The 16640-nt window shown below is 35.0% G+C and overlaps 1 protein-coding gene across 2 annotated transcripts in view; it reads right to left on the bottom strand.

The window, feature by feature from the left end:
- CTTNBP2 (cortactin binding protein 2) overlaps nucleotides 1-16640 on the bottom strand; it is an 88186-nt gene that overhangs the window by 27954 nt on the left and 43592 nt on the right. For both annotated transcript variants that reach the window (XM_075081129.1, XM_075081128.1), the window contains exons 5-8: nucleotides 11343-11546; nucleotides 5819-5918; nucleotides 2273-2423; nucleotides 872-1126 (exon numbers count right to left, since the gene is read on the bottom strand). In XM_075081129.1, coding sequence (XP_074937230.1) covers nucleotides 872-1126; nucleotides 2273-2423; nucleotides 5819-5918; nucleotides 11343-11546 — 710 coding nt within the window. The remainder of the gene's footprint in view (nucleotides 1-871; nucleotides 1127-2272; nucleotides 2424-5818; nucleotides 5919-11342; nucleotides 11547-16640) is intronic.

The following is a 16640-nucleotide window of genomic DNA, read 5'->3' on the forward strand; positions in this document are numbered from 1 at the left end:
AATCTGTGCCTATTTTGAATTTATCACAGTGAATTTATCAGGGGAAAAAAGCAAACATAATGATAGACATTGAATTAGGCATGTAATCACAAGATGATTTTTGAAGTCTTGGACTCTATTTTCCTAAAATCCATTCTCTTCTGTGTTTAGTATCCTCTATTTTTCCCTGGGTAAAATTTTCACAGTAAGATCTGACTGACACCTGTCATAAAAAAAAATTCTTTCAACATTCAGTGACAGAAGCTTAAAGCTTCTGACGTAAAATCCTTAAAGTAATATTCAATTTCCAGAAATCTTCCTGTTTATCATCAGTAAGACCTGTAACGTCATCCTCCATGTCATCAGGTATCTGAACCCTCAAAAAAACTTATTCATTGCCCGCTAAAAAGGCTGCCCAAAATAACAAATTAAACAATGTATTACTGCACAAATCTGATTCTCAAATTTCTTGTCCTCCCCTCCCTCCCACAGGAAAAATTCTTCATAGTTAAATCATCCCTAACTGTAACTGGAAACTATGTCCATCTAATATCTATATTAAGTACATGACACCAAACAAATTGGCATTTAGGGTGAGATTCACCTCACCTTAACTTTGAAAATCTGCATCTCAAGTAATCATGTTTTCCTTTTTATTGTTGTCCCAAAAGGAACAGTCATTTAAATATGACAATTCACCCCTTTTGACACCTAGTTTCTGGGGTAAATTATCCACTGGAATTACCTCTCTGTCTCTGTTAAATCAAGTGTGACAATAAAGTAGTAAACAAACAGATTTAACATCTAAGTTTCAGTTCTTCAAAGATAAAAAAGAAGGATTTATCTTGCCCATATTCTATCAGGTTACTCTAACTTGTTCATGTAGACTGACCTTAAAGCCTTTTGATGCTGCTATGTGGGCAGCAGTCCAACCCTCTTTGTCAGCATGGTTGATGAGATCTGCAGAAATAACAGGCTTTACTCTACTGCTATAGTTGTCTTCTCTCTTCTCCAAAACAAAGTAGTCTAAATTAGGCTCTGCATCAGTCAAAGAGTTCCCATTGTTTGGCTCTCCATAGTACATAAGGAGCTTGAGACTGTCAACATTACCAGAATCCACTGCTGCGTGAATTGGTGACCAGCCATCCTAAAAAAAAAACAAAAACCAAAACAAAAAGCACACTTCCACCAAACACATAGAAAAATGTTTGCAGAACATTCATCAGCAATGAATCTGAATGGAACAGTGTTTGGAAATTAATAAGATAAACAAGAGTGACATAATAATCCTTTGGGAAAACAGAGTTGCTTGAATATGTTTGGGGTGGAAGAAAGAGAGGGAAGAACATGCAGCAGAAATAATATTTTACAGCTTTGTCCAAACAGTCCAACAGAGAGAAGCTTCAAAATTTTTAGAAGAGCCTGATATAGGACTTACATGTGGTTAATAGACTGTTTCCTTATCATGTATCAAACTAAGACAATTCTAATGATCAATAATTTGTTTCACATTGCATTACTCAAGTTATTTGTCAGATATTTTCATGGTTTTGACATCATAACTTCCTCTCGTTTCAAGTAAAATATATTTACTTTTCAAATCCAAAAATGAATGAAAAAAAGAAATCAGTGTAATAGAGGAGCAGAATGTACTGTGAAGCTAATACTCTTTGTGCTGTGTTTCTGGACAGCCTACATGCCACATCCCACATTTATTGTCATGTTTACGTCAAAGTCTTCAGAAAAACTCCAGGAAAGCACCGGAAAAGGGCAATACCTAGATGTCAATTTTGAGACAGTCCTCTTCCCTTTCTCCTGCATATACATTTTTTTGCCATATTCTCCTGTTTGTGATATATGAGGCTTTACAATACTGGCCGGCAAATTTGGAGGCAGATGTCCCCTCAAGGACAACAATAAAGCACCCTAGCATAAAAGGTGGAAGCAAAATCCCTATCTCCACCTCCCTACCTTAAAAATAAGTCAAAACAGAAGAGTTCTGTTTTGCAAATCTAGTGCTGAAGAGAAGTCTGCAGTAAACTGCAGGCAGAACCTGAAATATGTAAAATAATATTGAAGTTGCATAATTCAGATTTTGGAGACAATACACAGCTTAAAAACAAAAATGCAGAAAGCCTGATGAAAGGAACAAAATACTAATTTTAAATTACATGGCTTATTCCAGCTTTAAAGACAACTTTCAATAAATATTTAAATGTAAATATTTCCTAGCTGTTTGGAATTATTCAATACTATACCAGGTAGTTTAACTTTACAGACTGTTTTAACTTACACTGGTTTTTACTGTTCGATCTGCTCCACCTTCCAACAATAGCTTAATACAATCGTTATTTCCATTTTTACAGGCCAGGTACAAAGGTGTCTGTCCTCTTTCAGCAGCATGGTTAATATCAGCCTGATACATAATTAATAATTCTGCACACCTACAGCAAGAAATAAGATAGTAGAATTATCTTGTAGTCAACATCCAAAAACTCTTTATAACTTACAACACTTAAATATTTTTTAAAGTACTGATTTTACAGATCCATATCTACTTGTGATTTTATCCATCACATATACACATGTATAAGGTAGAATTTTATACATTCACATAAATATCAAGACAGAAAATTGGGTCACTTTAAACATGTAAATCTTGAACTACTGTAGATGCATTTAAAAACTGTGAATATAAAACATTTAATTTCACAAGCCTAATAAAAACTTGATGACAGCTGCTTAAGAAAAACCTTCATCTGAGAAAAAAAAAACCTTTTCTTTCCTCACTACTGATATTTAAAATAATTTTAAAAAGAAAAAGAAAAAAAAAAAAAAGAAAGGACTAGGACTATCTTTAGATACCAGCAAAAGGGTCACTGGCCTAGGGAAGTAAACAGGCAGGGACAGCAAACCAGCTATGCCACTACCTACCATTCAGATCCCTGAATGGAGGCTAATCCAGAGGGATGGCTTGGGGCATGTTGGTAGCAGCTACTGGATTAGGGAGCATAGCAGATTAGGTGGAGGGCTGAAGAGTGACTCACTAGGGACCCGCATTTGGATCCAAGATCCTCTACTTCCTGACAACCCTGTAGCAGTACGCCCAGCCTTCTTCCCAATTCTTGTGCCAGGTTTGTCTCCCTTCCCCTTCCCAAACACAGCTTTTCAGCAACTTTCAAGACTTTAGAAAAATCTTAATTCCAGTCTATTCCCTCTGCAGTTCAAACAAGGGCTTTAAACAAGCGTTTACCCCATCTCTCTGGCTCGATATTTATTAGTCCATAAAAATAGAAGGATATCAACAATAAAGCCTCAAAGCACCTAATTCTATGCCACATAACTATTGGTTAGGAGACCATACTATAGCAACAAGATGACAAAATATTTAAAGCAATGTAAGATACATACAAGACTGTAAGTGCATAAGAAATCACGGATAAAAACCCACAAGTATTAAAAAAATTATCTCCTTTTAGTAAGCTCTTATTTAGTCAGAAAATCAATCAAGTTCAAAAGAAAACGACCAATTTTAGAAAAGAGTAAAACAGATAACATTAATATAAATTACTTCGCTGCACTTTTAGAAAATCTGCAAATGAACAGAAAAAAATACAGATAGAAGTAATGCTCTACCTTATCAAATGTTCAACATGTATCCTAATCACAAAAGTCAAAAAAGTGATCTTAAGATGGGCTTATTATAAGACATCTCCATAAAGCAACTGCAGATTGAGTTTTAAGCCTGCTATGTTAAAAATATCTGTTTTACTATTTGGCATTGTATCCAGTGATTCTGGAAATGCTACATTGACTTTCCACCTCAAGGTCAGGTAAGGTCAGCCTGGCCTGGACCACATGGGAAATGATTTTGAAAGTTTCTCCTGAAAGCATTTTCTGAATTGGTGATACTACTGAACAACCCTAAACAACTATATTTTCTTTCTGACTCTCTAACTGGGGCTGGAACAACAGTATTGTGCCAGTTCAGGAATAAGGTTAACTGACAGGTCACGGGGGACTGGCCAGCAAATCTGTCACAGGCAAGTACTGTGTAATTGATAGTAGTTTAGTGCTGTCATTAACCCCAGATTATTAGTGCTGTCATACAAGTAACGCAGACTATGAGACACAACACTTGAAAGGGGACAGACTATACAATTGCCCCATATTCTGCCTATTACAGAATTTTTCTGAGCCAGAACTTTGTAGTGATCAACAAATCAAACAGCTTGAAGCATTCATAGTCTTTCTGATATTTTTGGCTCGCCCAGTTATTATTCCATGCTCATTTTTGCAATTTGGTTCATGTTTGGTGTCTAAAAAAAGTGAAAGCAAGAAAAGTGTTTAGGAATATCATACAACATAAATAACTCTAAGGGAAAAAGAATATAAAGTCTGCAATATCATAACACAGCAGATGATATGTAGCAAAGTGTTGTGAGGGTAGGTCAGAGAAATAAATAACTTCCTATCTAAACAAAGTCTAAGATATTTATTTTAGTGAGAGAATATGAAGGGTGTATTTTTGGTTTGTCTTGTCACATGTAATTTTACAGATTTTTTGTAGAACACTGAAACATTTAACTAGATATGTATTTCTGTGCTCAAGACTCCTAGTGGGAATCTGCTACCTCTGGATTAAAACTACCAGTAAAAGATGCCCATTAGTTGATACACTTGAAGTCCTCTAAGAAGTGGCAAGAATGAATCTCTGATGATCCTTATATACTCATGGAAGACTGTAAGAAGGACAGGAATCCCACTCTTCCTCATTGTTGGGTCAGGGCCTATCACAGGATAATAACACTCAAAGACTCTGACCCCTATATGTTACCATATCAGAGTAAAACCCTTACAAATAGTAAAATGCAATATTAAAGGAATCAAAAACTGAAAGATAAGCAAAACACATAAAACAAAGGTGAGGTTTGTAATAAAGATTCCTACTCATGCTATTTAAGACTTTTTGCATTTGTAAAATAGTTTTATCTGGATGAGGATGGTCTGGAAGAGGTTATCTAGTGGTTGCTTCCAACTTTCAGTTCTATTTCCTACGATTCTATGACACACAGTAAAGCTGCAGAGTAGAAAAGCAACATCAGCCTTCAGGTCCTCTGATGAAGGGAGAAAAAGGGAGGAAAAACCCAATCATCTGGATGAATTGTTGTGTACTGGTTCTCAGTATAAAAAGAAGACGGAATTTTCCAATCATGCTGTCATAAAACGCCAATCTTTATAAAATTAGGAGCTTCAAAAAGAAAAGGAAATTATTGTAACTACATTTTTAAGTGTTCTTAGAAATATTCTGTGATAAGTTATTTTCTGTTTTTCAAAGTTACAAAAAACTTAAACCTTAAAAAACCTGTTTTGTTGTTTAAAGTATTTGATTCTATGTCACTCAGTATCTATAATACTCAGATAAATGTTCCTTTGTCTCTGAATATGACATTCATAGCTCTCTATGCTTCAAAAGATCAGTGCAAAAATAATTTATTTTCTTCTTTCTCTGTTAATCCTGTATTATGGCTGATATCTCGAAGAAAACTAAGAAAATCAAAGGTATGACACCGATGTAGACCAGTATCTTATTGTGGTTACTAACAATACATGTTCAGCAACCTTAAGAGCTGCAATTGGAAACAAAACAAATGGAAAATATTAAAAACAGAATTACATATGAATATGAGTTTCAGTAGATGCTTTAAATAAATTATAGTTAAATGCATTTATACCTCAGAAAGCAACAGTAATGTCCAGAAAAAAGTATATAATATAATGTAAAGAGAATATAAAATTGAGTAATAGCTCACGGGCGAAATCTTAAGACTTCACTTACTTGACATGTCCCTGAGCAACTGCTGAACACAAGGGTGTAAAGCCATTTTTATCAGCAGCATCAACTTGTGCTTCTGCAGTCAGCAGCAATCTCACACAATCTATAAATTGAGAGAAAACATAGACTGATGCAACAAAAACAAGTGGCTAAAACTAGAGAAGTTAAAATCTGCTCAAGGGGCAACAGCAGCCAGTCTTTTTGACTATACACCGCACACCTTCGCGAACCAAAGTAGAAGCTCAGGAAGTAGTTTGCAGGAGCGAGGTGAGAATGGCTCCCTGGGGGCGCCACCACTCCCCTGCAAAAAGGGCCTGGGCTGGGTTCTACTGGGATCCAAATTCGTGCCCATTGCTGGCAAATCTCACAGTGTTAGCTAATTTATGTGCCTCCAAAGTGGGGAATTTGAATTATCCTGCAGCATCCAAAGGCAGCACAGTCCCACTGGCAGTCACGTGACACATCCCAAATATGACAGCCACAGGAGAGATGCTCACAAGGCACACATAACTCAAACAACAGGCTGGCCAGTCTTGTTTTCAGACACTGACATGGGATTGCAATGACTAATAAGTTGACAGCCTCAAACCTCCCAAAACCATTCCCATTCATATATTTCCAAAATGATATGCTAAAAATAGTACCAGCCTGATTCCACTGCTCTACAGCTAAATTAAGATAATTAATCACATAGTAATTAGACTGCTTTTCATCCACAAATTGGAATATCATTTGATGCAATTAAGTTTGAAGAAAATACTTAATCTGCTGTATATTCTTGAAATTGGTTCTAGATCAAAATAAAACAAGTCTTTTGTAGTTGAAACTATTACTTCGAAAATAGGCTCAGCTAGAGCACCAATTATAAACTCGTGACCTGATTTCTAGCAAGCTTAATGCACTCTTCCAGCACTGGATAAGATCTCGGAGCCAAGCTTTGCTAGTGATGTTTATCTCCAGATATCAGAAGCATATATTTAGAATTACTTAGAAATCTGACTAATCTAAAACGTTCCTGAACATATTTACTCCTGTTACAATTCTTTCAACTATTAATACAAATGCTGTGGAGTTGATTGAATAATTTACCATTAAGAAATAAGATTTTAAAACACTTTAAACTATTATATTGTAAATTAAGATTCTTAAATTCTTTAATAAGTAATCTGATCTGAAATGATTTATTTTAAAATTGGTTGTCAAGATAAGCAATCAGGACTTCATCTCTAATAATTTTTTTGAGTCAGAAAGAAGTTAACTAACTTTCCTAGTATTTCCACATGTAAGATAATACCATTTAAAATCAAATTATGTTTTCAGTCACTTTGTAACAGAAAAAATACTCTGCTAACAATGACATTTTTTTCCTCTTTCCATTGTCAATCCCAGTCTTATATCAAACAATTAACTTGGAAATACAAATTCCTGCTTGACATCCTAAAATACTTCTAAATTTTACGAAGGATGGTGAAAAATTTTCTTCTAGCAGTTTCAAGTATTTGGCTAGAATGCTCCTTGGTGTCCTCATAAAGCATATATTAGCCATGCAAAAGTCATGAAGAACGCACAAAACAAGACCGCCTTTCTAGAAAGGTATGGTTAACTCACAATTATTGATTGGCAGATCACTCAGGAGGTAGCTTATCTATGTGAAAATACTGTTGCTGATGAAGATCACTGAAAAGAGCTGTTTGTTCTCAGGGATAGGTGGAAGCATGAGGAAATACAGCTACTTTCATGAGGCATACCATTTGATCTAATAAGGTCTACATGACCTGTTCTGGTGGCATATCAAACAAAAGAGCAATAATCTCCAAGAAGCCTGGGTCCTCTGGATGGACTTTTGATTCAGATTTGGATCATTCCAGGCTCATTAACTCCAGTTCACTGCTGTCCGCCACAGAAGTAATCGGCAGTGGAGGGGACTGGGCGGAAGGGCAGGCACAAGACAGACACCGATGTTGTCACTCAGTTAAAGGTTTTGGTCAAAGCAAAAGCAAAACATGGAAGCTTATTAGCACAAACACCTGGAGACTTTACTGCTTTCCACCACAGCTGGGTAGTTAGTTCTTCCAGAGTGCTGGCAAACACCATGCAGATACATCCAGTGGCTCGGCAGAGCTGACTCCATGTAGCTGTATGTCTCTGCACCTCACTCCTTTCTACTTCCCACATCATTCCAGTTTTTCCTATCAATCAGGGTGCCACAGCCTCCAAATACTCAGGATAGAAGAGAATTGATTATACCATAAATGCATACAATTAGCACATAGCTGAGTCCAAAGGATATCATTATTATTCTCTTCACATCTTTCAGTTTCAGGAACTCTTATTATTTCATTCTCTCTTTCTCAACCACCATGTGCATGGCAGAGAATGGTCAGGATTGGCAACACAATACAGATATGCAGATGTATTAGCTAAGTGAACTGCTGTACATGTTATCAAGTGCACAATAGACTGAAACGGCTTCTGCTTTGTTAATGGATCAAACCAAGACGGCCTGACAAAACAACCTGTTCAGCTTTCCCAATCTAGTGGTTAAATCATAAAATCAACAGTTTCCCCATGTCCGTTCAAACACAAAGAAAGTATTTAGTGTATATTTTTAGGGTGAAGTTCTCTTTCACAGACCTACAGAACTGGGGACAGTGTGTGCAGGAAACAAAGCAGCTGCTATGAGCTTCATGTGCTGGAAAAACCCTCAGCTGCAGCTCTCAGAAGGCAACTGTTTACGAACAGGAAGGCTATACATTTTGCAAATAGGACAAATGAGGAAAGAATATTTGAGTGCTCTCTTTCCTTGTGTAACTGAATTTTCTCAATAGACTGGGCTGAGAGCACATAACAGCTGCTGCCACCATGCTGGTTACAATGTGCTCTACCTTTCTCTAGTTATCTACACATCTCAAATACTGTATTTCTTCACAGAAAATGTGTGGAGATCATTCGCTTTCCACTCTTCCCGGACACTCTGCAACATCCTGGTTGCTTCTGAAGTAAGGTACTCACTATGCTGGATCTTAACAAGTCTTGAGCTACTTTTTTCTTCTGGCCAACTATTTCCCAGGAGAAACTGGAAAATCTGGTTAGCTGACTTAGAAGAAACAAGTCCTGGAAGTGTCCAAATCTATTTAGTCACCAACTCCAGGTTGAAAGTATTCTTGATAAATTAAATCACAGTGTAATCACCCACCAGGGTAAGCTTATGTGTTAAGTCTTATGGCTGGACTTGATGATTTTAAGGGTCTCTTCCAACCTAAATGATTCTATGATTCTAAGGAAAAAAAAAACCCAGCCGAAAGACAGTAACTTACCATTGACAATCCTGTTCAATGCAATTAAAAAATTTGTACAATAGATTAATTTACCCTGGTTAAAATTACATCAATGTAATTTCTTTCCACCCGGTTATTTAAGAAAAGCTATTAAAAAGGACTTCTTAAAATAAGTTATTTATTCCTATACTCCCTTTTTAGACCTATATATTTTTACATAAATTTGTTTTTAAAAGTCTCTATTTTGAAGAGCTGCATCTATCCATGGGAACAAATGGAAAGTAACAAAGAAAGGATTATATATTGAAGTTACTCACAAAAACATTATAAACCTACTACTCTCTATTTTCATGTAATGTGTTAAGGAGACACCAATATTGCTGCTGTGTGATTCATTCAGAATTCATACAATCCATTTAGTCGCTAAAAAGCGATGATTTGTACAACAAAGTATTTTTCACATCCTGTCAACTATATAGAAGTGCAAGATTAAAACCTTTGTAATATATTTTTTATCTTAAAAAGTAAAAATACTAAACAATTACAGAATGCATATGCACGTGTTTGTTTTTATTATTGTGTTTCCATACTTCTGTCAAGAGCCTCTCTTATTTGAAATTTTGACAATAAAACAAGAAACCAAATTATCTCTGCTCGCAGTAAGAGCTGCTCAGTAACTGTAACTGAAAATAAGGGCATTTGCTTCGAAACATTTTAGGAATACAAGATGAGTAAAGAAGAATTGGGTCAATTACGGTCTCCTACAAACACCAACAATGATAAATGGATGTAAGCGTAGAGGAATCTACAGAACATCCATTCAGTGAGGGCGGAAAAATAATTCCACACAGTATAATAAACTTGGACTCCTAATACTGAAGATAAAAAGTTGAAAAAAAAAAAAAGATAAGTGCCAAAGGAAGAAAATAAAATAAACTACTATTCTAATATTTAAGGGTCTTGGCAACTGCAAAGAATCTGTCAGATGAAAAGGCCCAGATGTTCCTACAAAGCAAACCATAGCACCCAGCAAGCAAAGACAAAATATACCATTCTGAACAAAGAGAAAATTCCTACTATCCCTTTGTCTGGTAGCAAAATTAACCCTGAACGTGTCAGAGAAATGTACACTAACTGCTTAGCTACGGATTTTGGATCCTAACTTTCTTTTGATGTTTAAAATACTTGAGAAAAATAACAGAATAATTACTCTAAATACTATTTTGAACACTGGATCAGGGTTTTCCAATTGTGTCACTAAGAAATACATTGTTAAATAAATCCACAAAGTACTCTTGAAAGCAGTGGCTTTAAAGGCACTATGTTCCACCTTTTCCTGTGAAATAAAATCTTGACATTACTAAAAATTAATGGAATTTTTGTAATTGGTATTGATGGATTTCATCTTTAGTGCCTAAAACAGCACAATAAGATTATTTGCAATACAAGAATCTAGGAGATTTTTACATAAGTAGAAAAAACTACAGTAACATATACTAGAATTTTAAAGAAAGCTGCTATTGGAGAGCCTGATGTTAACAGTCTGGAAACTATCGCTTGGAGTTTGTATCCTTGAAATTCCTATCTGTAACTAACATATTTGACTCATTTCATAAATATATTCATAAAATATGAAGACTGCCTGTTGAAAGGTTCAGAGATGCTACGTCCTCAAGACTGAGGCTTAGGGTTGTGGGGAAAAGAAAAATGTTAACTGTCTCAGTAGAGCCTAGAGAACAAACTAAGGCTATTTAGTCTGGTTCAGAAATGAAGACAGTTCATTTTATTTCCCAAGTAACACACTACTCTGAAACCATCTTTGATAATTTTCACCGCTGCTGCAGAAGATCAAAACACTGGTAACGACCGATTCTTTCCTGCTTACTCCCTGTAGAGGGAAGTCCTTTGTTTCAAGTTATCTTTGCTACAAAAGATCTTTAGTTTGTCACAGCACATGGGGTGATGATATCTGGTGGCTTTTTATAGGAAGGGAGTGGATAATTAGAATGGATGTTCCTGCAGAATGTTACCACAGGCAAGAATACTTTCTGTGTTCCAAAATCCTGCCTCTGGAAGTATTGCTTGTATATATATGCTATACTATGACTTTTGTCATATAATCTATATATCTCAGTTTCAATTTCACATTATTAAAAAACATGCATTTGGCCTAACTTACTATTTAAAGCTTATGAAATAAGCTCTCACTATTTCACTTGAATGTTTTAACAAAACACTTTAACACTTACCTGTATGTCCATTTGTAGCAGCAGAATACAAGGCAGAATAGCCATCTTCACAAGAGTAATTAATGTCCAGTCCTTCTTCATTAAGCAGCATTGATAATAAAGTGACATTTCCCTGGGCAGCAGCTTGGTGAAGAAGGGTGGGCCTGCCACCCAGGGGGACAGGACCACCGCTTGTTAACAAAGGGGTTAGGGAGGAAGACCAGCCTGTGAGTTAAAGCACCAGAAGTTAGGTGGAAGACACATAAATAAAGCTCTGCATTTTCTGTGTTCTTTTAAAAATTAAAAAGGATCTTCAAAATGACAGGATTCATTAGTTTAGCACAAGTTTTGTGATGATGCTTTGTCTATACATCAGAAGGTATTCTGAAAATAAAATCTTTGTACAGGGGTGGCGGTTGTTAATGCAGATGAACAGGATTTCATTACAAAAGGTTAATGTGAAACTTAAGTACTGTAGTAGCAGCTGGATGTCTCAAAAAAATCTATACTATTAAAATTCAGAAAATACCGAAAGCTTTATACAAGTTTTAATTTAATTGCTAGTATGCTGGGAAGGTTTTTTAAAGTGTCTAAAGAAAGGTTTCCAAAACAAAATACTTATTTTCATATGAAATTTTATCCTCCTTTACAGTCTTAGTGCAAACTTTATATCTCACCTGCAGTTATACAGATGAAGTGCACAGAGTCCTTAATAACTTTAAGTGTCTTTCAATAAGTTTGCAAAAAACTGTAGAAATAATTTACACAAACAATACAATAATATATTTATTATTGAACTGTACCTTAAGGTAATGTTCCTTTTACTTAGCAATACTTAAGCAATATATTATAAAATGCTCCAGTGTGAATAAATAACAGGTTGTATAAAATTTACGAGTGAAAGCTTTCAAGTCACCCTGTTAAAAAATAATATTCCAGTCAAAGCTTTGAAAGCTTAGGAGTTATCTTGGTTTAATGTTCTGTTCATTACTTATCAGCTTTAGTAGGGAGTTTGTTAAGAATATGAAGTTTGCTGCATAAGGCATAGAAAATTTTGTGCCTTTTTCCTTGATCAAGGACTGCAAGAGAAAATAGGAGAAAGATTTTCTTCTTATTTTCACTATTACCTTGAGAAAGTCCACATTATATTTCTCCCACGAATAAATAACTTTGTGTTCTGTGGCCGCACATAAGGTATTATATGAAGCTTAAATCTGACAACGCAACACACGTTTACACAGCTTTTCCTGTGGTTCTGCAACACCCAAGACTGAAGAGGAGCTGCAGGGCATTACCTCCAGCTCCATCAAACTGACCAAGTGCTATCCAACCTCCAACACCTAGAACTAGAAAGAGCATGTGGCAGCAGCTCTACCATGCTGGGATGATGTGCTCTGCATTTTGGAAAAACAAAATTAAATATTGAAGTTCCAAATAGAATTCTATAGAAGCAATAGATTTGGAAACCTTGCAAGATCTGGGCAAATTTTAATTAAGGTCCAGGCTTAGACAGGAATCCACCATCTGAGCAGCCCCAATAAAGAACATATAGTTTGATCCCAGTTCAAAACAACAACAAAAATAAATGCTTGGAGTATCTCCATATTTGTTTCTACAGCAAACTAAATCTGTCATTTCAATTTAAGTTTACTAGTTTAGTATGTAAAGGAAATGTATTTGCAGTATTTTCACAATGTTAGCGTATTATTCAACTTATTTATTTGATATTGACTATAAGAAGTCATCACTACAACTAGGAAGTTACCTTATAAATCCACTTTAAACCAACGATAAACTGTAAAGTTAACTCCATCCATCTTCATATAACTTCAATTCTGAAGCTACCTTCTGACTATTAATACTCTTACTAAGATTTGTTTCTCCAATATTTTTAATCAGAGGATTTTGAGGGTTTTCTGAAGTTTGTAAAAAAAAAAAAAAAACTACAAAGTAAACTGCATCCTTTAAATGGGAAAAAAATACATTTATTTCCACTTCCAATATTTGAGAACAGTTAACTCTTACAAAATCCCCGAAAGTCTGAAGAATAACTTCTGTTCTTTCTTTCCATTATAAAAGTATTTTTATTTTTCCAACCTTTTGTTATTCTTTGAAACTAAAGGTGCTGCAGCTGTTGCTATCTACATCAACATTTTAAAAATGATACCTGTGTAGTTTTTACTGTCTTGCCATTGTAGTTAACTGATAGTGGACATTGCTTGAGTGGCACTCCAGATGTTAACATTCTTTGTCCAAGTGAGATTGGAATTATTTGGGGGTATCTGGGGAGCCTGACACTAAGCCTTAAGCATGACGTTCACCTTGCCAAGCAGCTTTGTAATATGAATAGTATTTCTGGGTTCCTTTCCTTATTGAAAATAGTGCAAGTTCTTTGCTGTTTGCGGGGTTTTTTTTAAGCATCATTAAAGAAATGCAAAAATAAGGAATTTTTTGTGTGCCATATGTGGTATCTTAACTTTCATTTCAACTCCTTGAAATGAAAAATATGTTGTTGCAATTCAGTGATGAAATTCATTATATTCACTAGGTTATCATTAGATGAAAATATTTGACTGAAGAAGATACGAAAACCAGGTAATAACATAAACATAACTTTAGCTTCTATTATCAGTGCAAAGCAATATAATAAAGATGAATTCATTCAACAAAATGCACCAACATTAGAAAATGCCAATAACTAAGGTACACCATTACAGATGCAAAAAGTTAGGAAGTGTGAAGCACCTGTGAAAGCTTGTAGGGCATGCAGTGATGAAGGGCAGAGGGATAGACAAAAACAGCTTCTGGCATCAGCTTCAGAATGTGAGGTGGTTAATTTCAGAGCCCAGATCAGTCCCTAACCCTCCTTCCCCCCACCCCCCTTTTATCTTCGAAGCCAATTGTATTGAGAGAATAAATCAATCATTATAGAAATGAGCAAAATAAAACCCATACTTCAGTGAAGAGTGACATAAAAAGCGCAAAACCAAGAAGAAAGTGAAAGCAGAAATCCCAGGGGTATGAAAATCCAACTGCCTACATTCGTTTCCATTTTGAAGTCTTACAGCCATTGAAATGTAGAAATCCAAACAGAGCAGAAGCATTTTGGCACCAGTTCAAAGGCTGCTGAAGTTAATGAAAACACTGTCGCAGATTTTGAATCAGACCATAAATGTTCATTGTAATTTCTCTATGTGCAGTCTGTTCAACATTAATGACATAAGCTGGTGTCTTTTCCTAACAGGGATGAAAATAGTAACATGCAGTACAATGCCCCGTCTTTAAAAGAAGGTATCGTTGCATTAATTTAGCAGAAGGTGTAATCGAAATAATTGGTGCTCTGATTTTAAGTTTGCTCTTTCTAGAACCAAGACACTCCCTTACTGAAAATCCAGCTGTTGATATGTTCTTAAAACAATCTGAAGTAAGTAGGAAACTATTTTAAAATTAATAAATAGAATAGTTTAGTGATTAGGCTATTATCAATTCTTCTGACTCCACAGTAAGAAGAAAGAAACATTAATTTATTGAAAAAACAAAAAATATAAAAATGGAGGATTCTTTCAATGTCTTTTTTATTATGTTAAATTTGGTTTGCACTGTCATTTAAAACTATTAACAAATTCTGATTGAAGCTCACTACTTACTATACAATAAAATATGAATAAGATTTCACCATGCTCTGCTTTAACCAAAATTAAAATTGAAATTCTAAACATCTTCTGAAAAAAGTAAATAAAACAGATTAAAATCAACCAGAACATTAATAAAACTAATTGAATCTGTGCCTAGCGGCATGCAAATATAGATATGGGAAGGGGGTTTCAGTAGCATTTGTAGCTTGTTAGATGTTGTTCACCTCAAGAAAAGTCATTTTTAAAAAAGAAACAAAAAAAAAGTGGACAAGTGACATGAGTTCAGGCATTACTGACATCCTTACCTTAATGAAAACAGTGTTATTAAATTTGGTTTCTCTTTTATTTTCTAAGACAAATCTATTACATCTATATTTATAAAATCTATGGTGTTTTTCTCAGCACAAAATTTTGAAGGAAATGCCTTTCCATACTTGCATAACATCTGTTGCTTAAAGTTTTTTTAGTTCTGCAGTTTGCCAGAACACTTGGCCAAAATAGATTAAGTTCCCTTAAAAAAAAACATAAATAAAATGGGACTGGAGAATAAGTGCAATAAAATATAAGCATTAGTTTGGGTAAAGACAAAGGAGCTCCTGAATATTTACCTGGATATTTCAGATAAAGTTATTAAACTTCTTTGAGCCCTTTTGTAGTCAGTAAAGGAGGGATATTAAAAGAACATCTCTATATTAATAAAATAAAACAGCAGACCACTAGCTAGAGTTTAAGCAATCTTTCTTTGCAGACTTCAGATGGGTTACGTTTCCCATTTGCAATTGCAAAAATTCACAAAAAGCAGTGTCACTTACTAACAGCGCCAAATGTTCAGAGCAAGGATCATAAGGAGATTAAAGGAACCCAAATGTTTCCATCCCTTCCAAAATCCAGTGAATGGAGTATAAATGAAGAAAGGCAATCTGCACACATAAACCAGCACAATTTACAAAAACTAACAGTTTTTGACAAAAATCCTGTCTTTGAGAATTGCCTCTGAGAACCGTCAAAAATTTCATAAGAAACACAAATTGACTATTTGGTGGAGGAGGTCTATTAAAAAGCCTCATTGTCCCTAAGGAAACAGTTTATCCTTGAAGCACAGACTAAAGCAATAACAATATATGGAGTTATGAAGTCAAGGAGTGATAATTTAATTTTTAATATTGAAGCTTTTTTTAAAGAATACTAAATACCTGTCTCAAATTATTACCAAACATAACCTAGTTATTGCAAGACCAACTGAAATATACAGCCTAATTGACGCTGACAGGATTTGTGGAAGACAGCCTCTTGCCTACAAAAACTATTCACTTTGAAGCTGATTTTGACAATAATTTGCTATATGGTAATAAAATCTTAGATTATTTTTTTTAATTAAATTTTTATTACATTATGGAGCCTAATAACACCTGAAAGCAAATGAGGTTTAGAGAATAACTGGAATACTGGGAAAGTAATGATCTATCTGATGTGATAATCAGACTCAGCTAGGAATAAGAGTTTAAGATGAAAATTCAGGACGTGCATATGAAAAACAGCAAACTAAGAGGCAGCAATAAAATCCCACATTTGTTAACTCTGAGAAATAGTAGATAAATGAAAGATAAGATTTCTGAGCTCATACTTTTTATGGCACAGTTCAGAAAGGAGAGAGGATTCTGACAGTATGGTGCCACAGCCAAAT

Source organism: Phalacrocorax aristotelis, chromosome 1 (assembly GCF_949628215.1).
Source record: "Phalacrocorax aristotelis chromosome 1, bGulAri2.1, whole genome shotgun sequence".
NCBI lineage: Eukaryota > Metazoa > Chordata > Aves > Suliformes > Phalacrocoracidae > Phalacrocorax > Phalacrocorax aristotelis.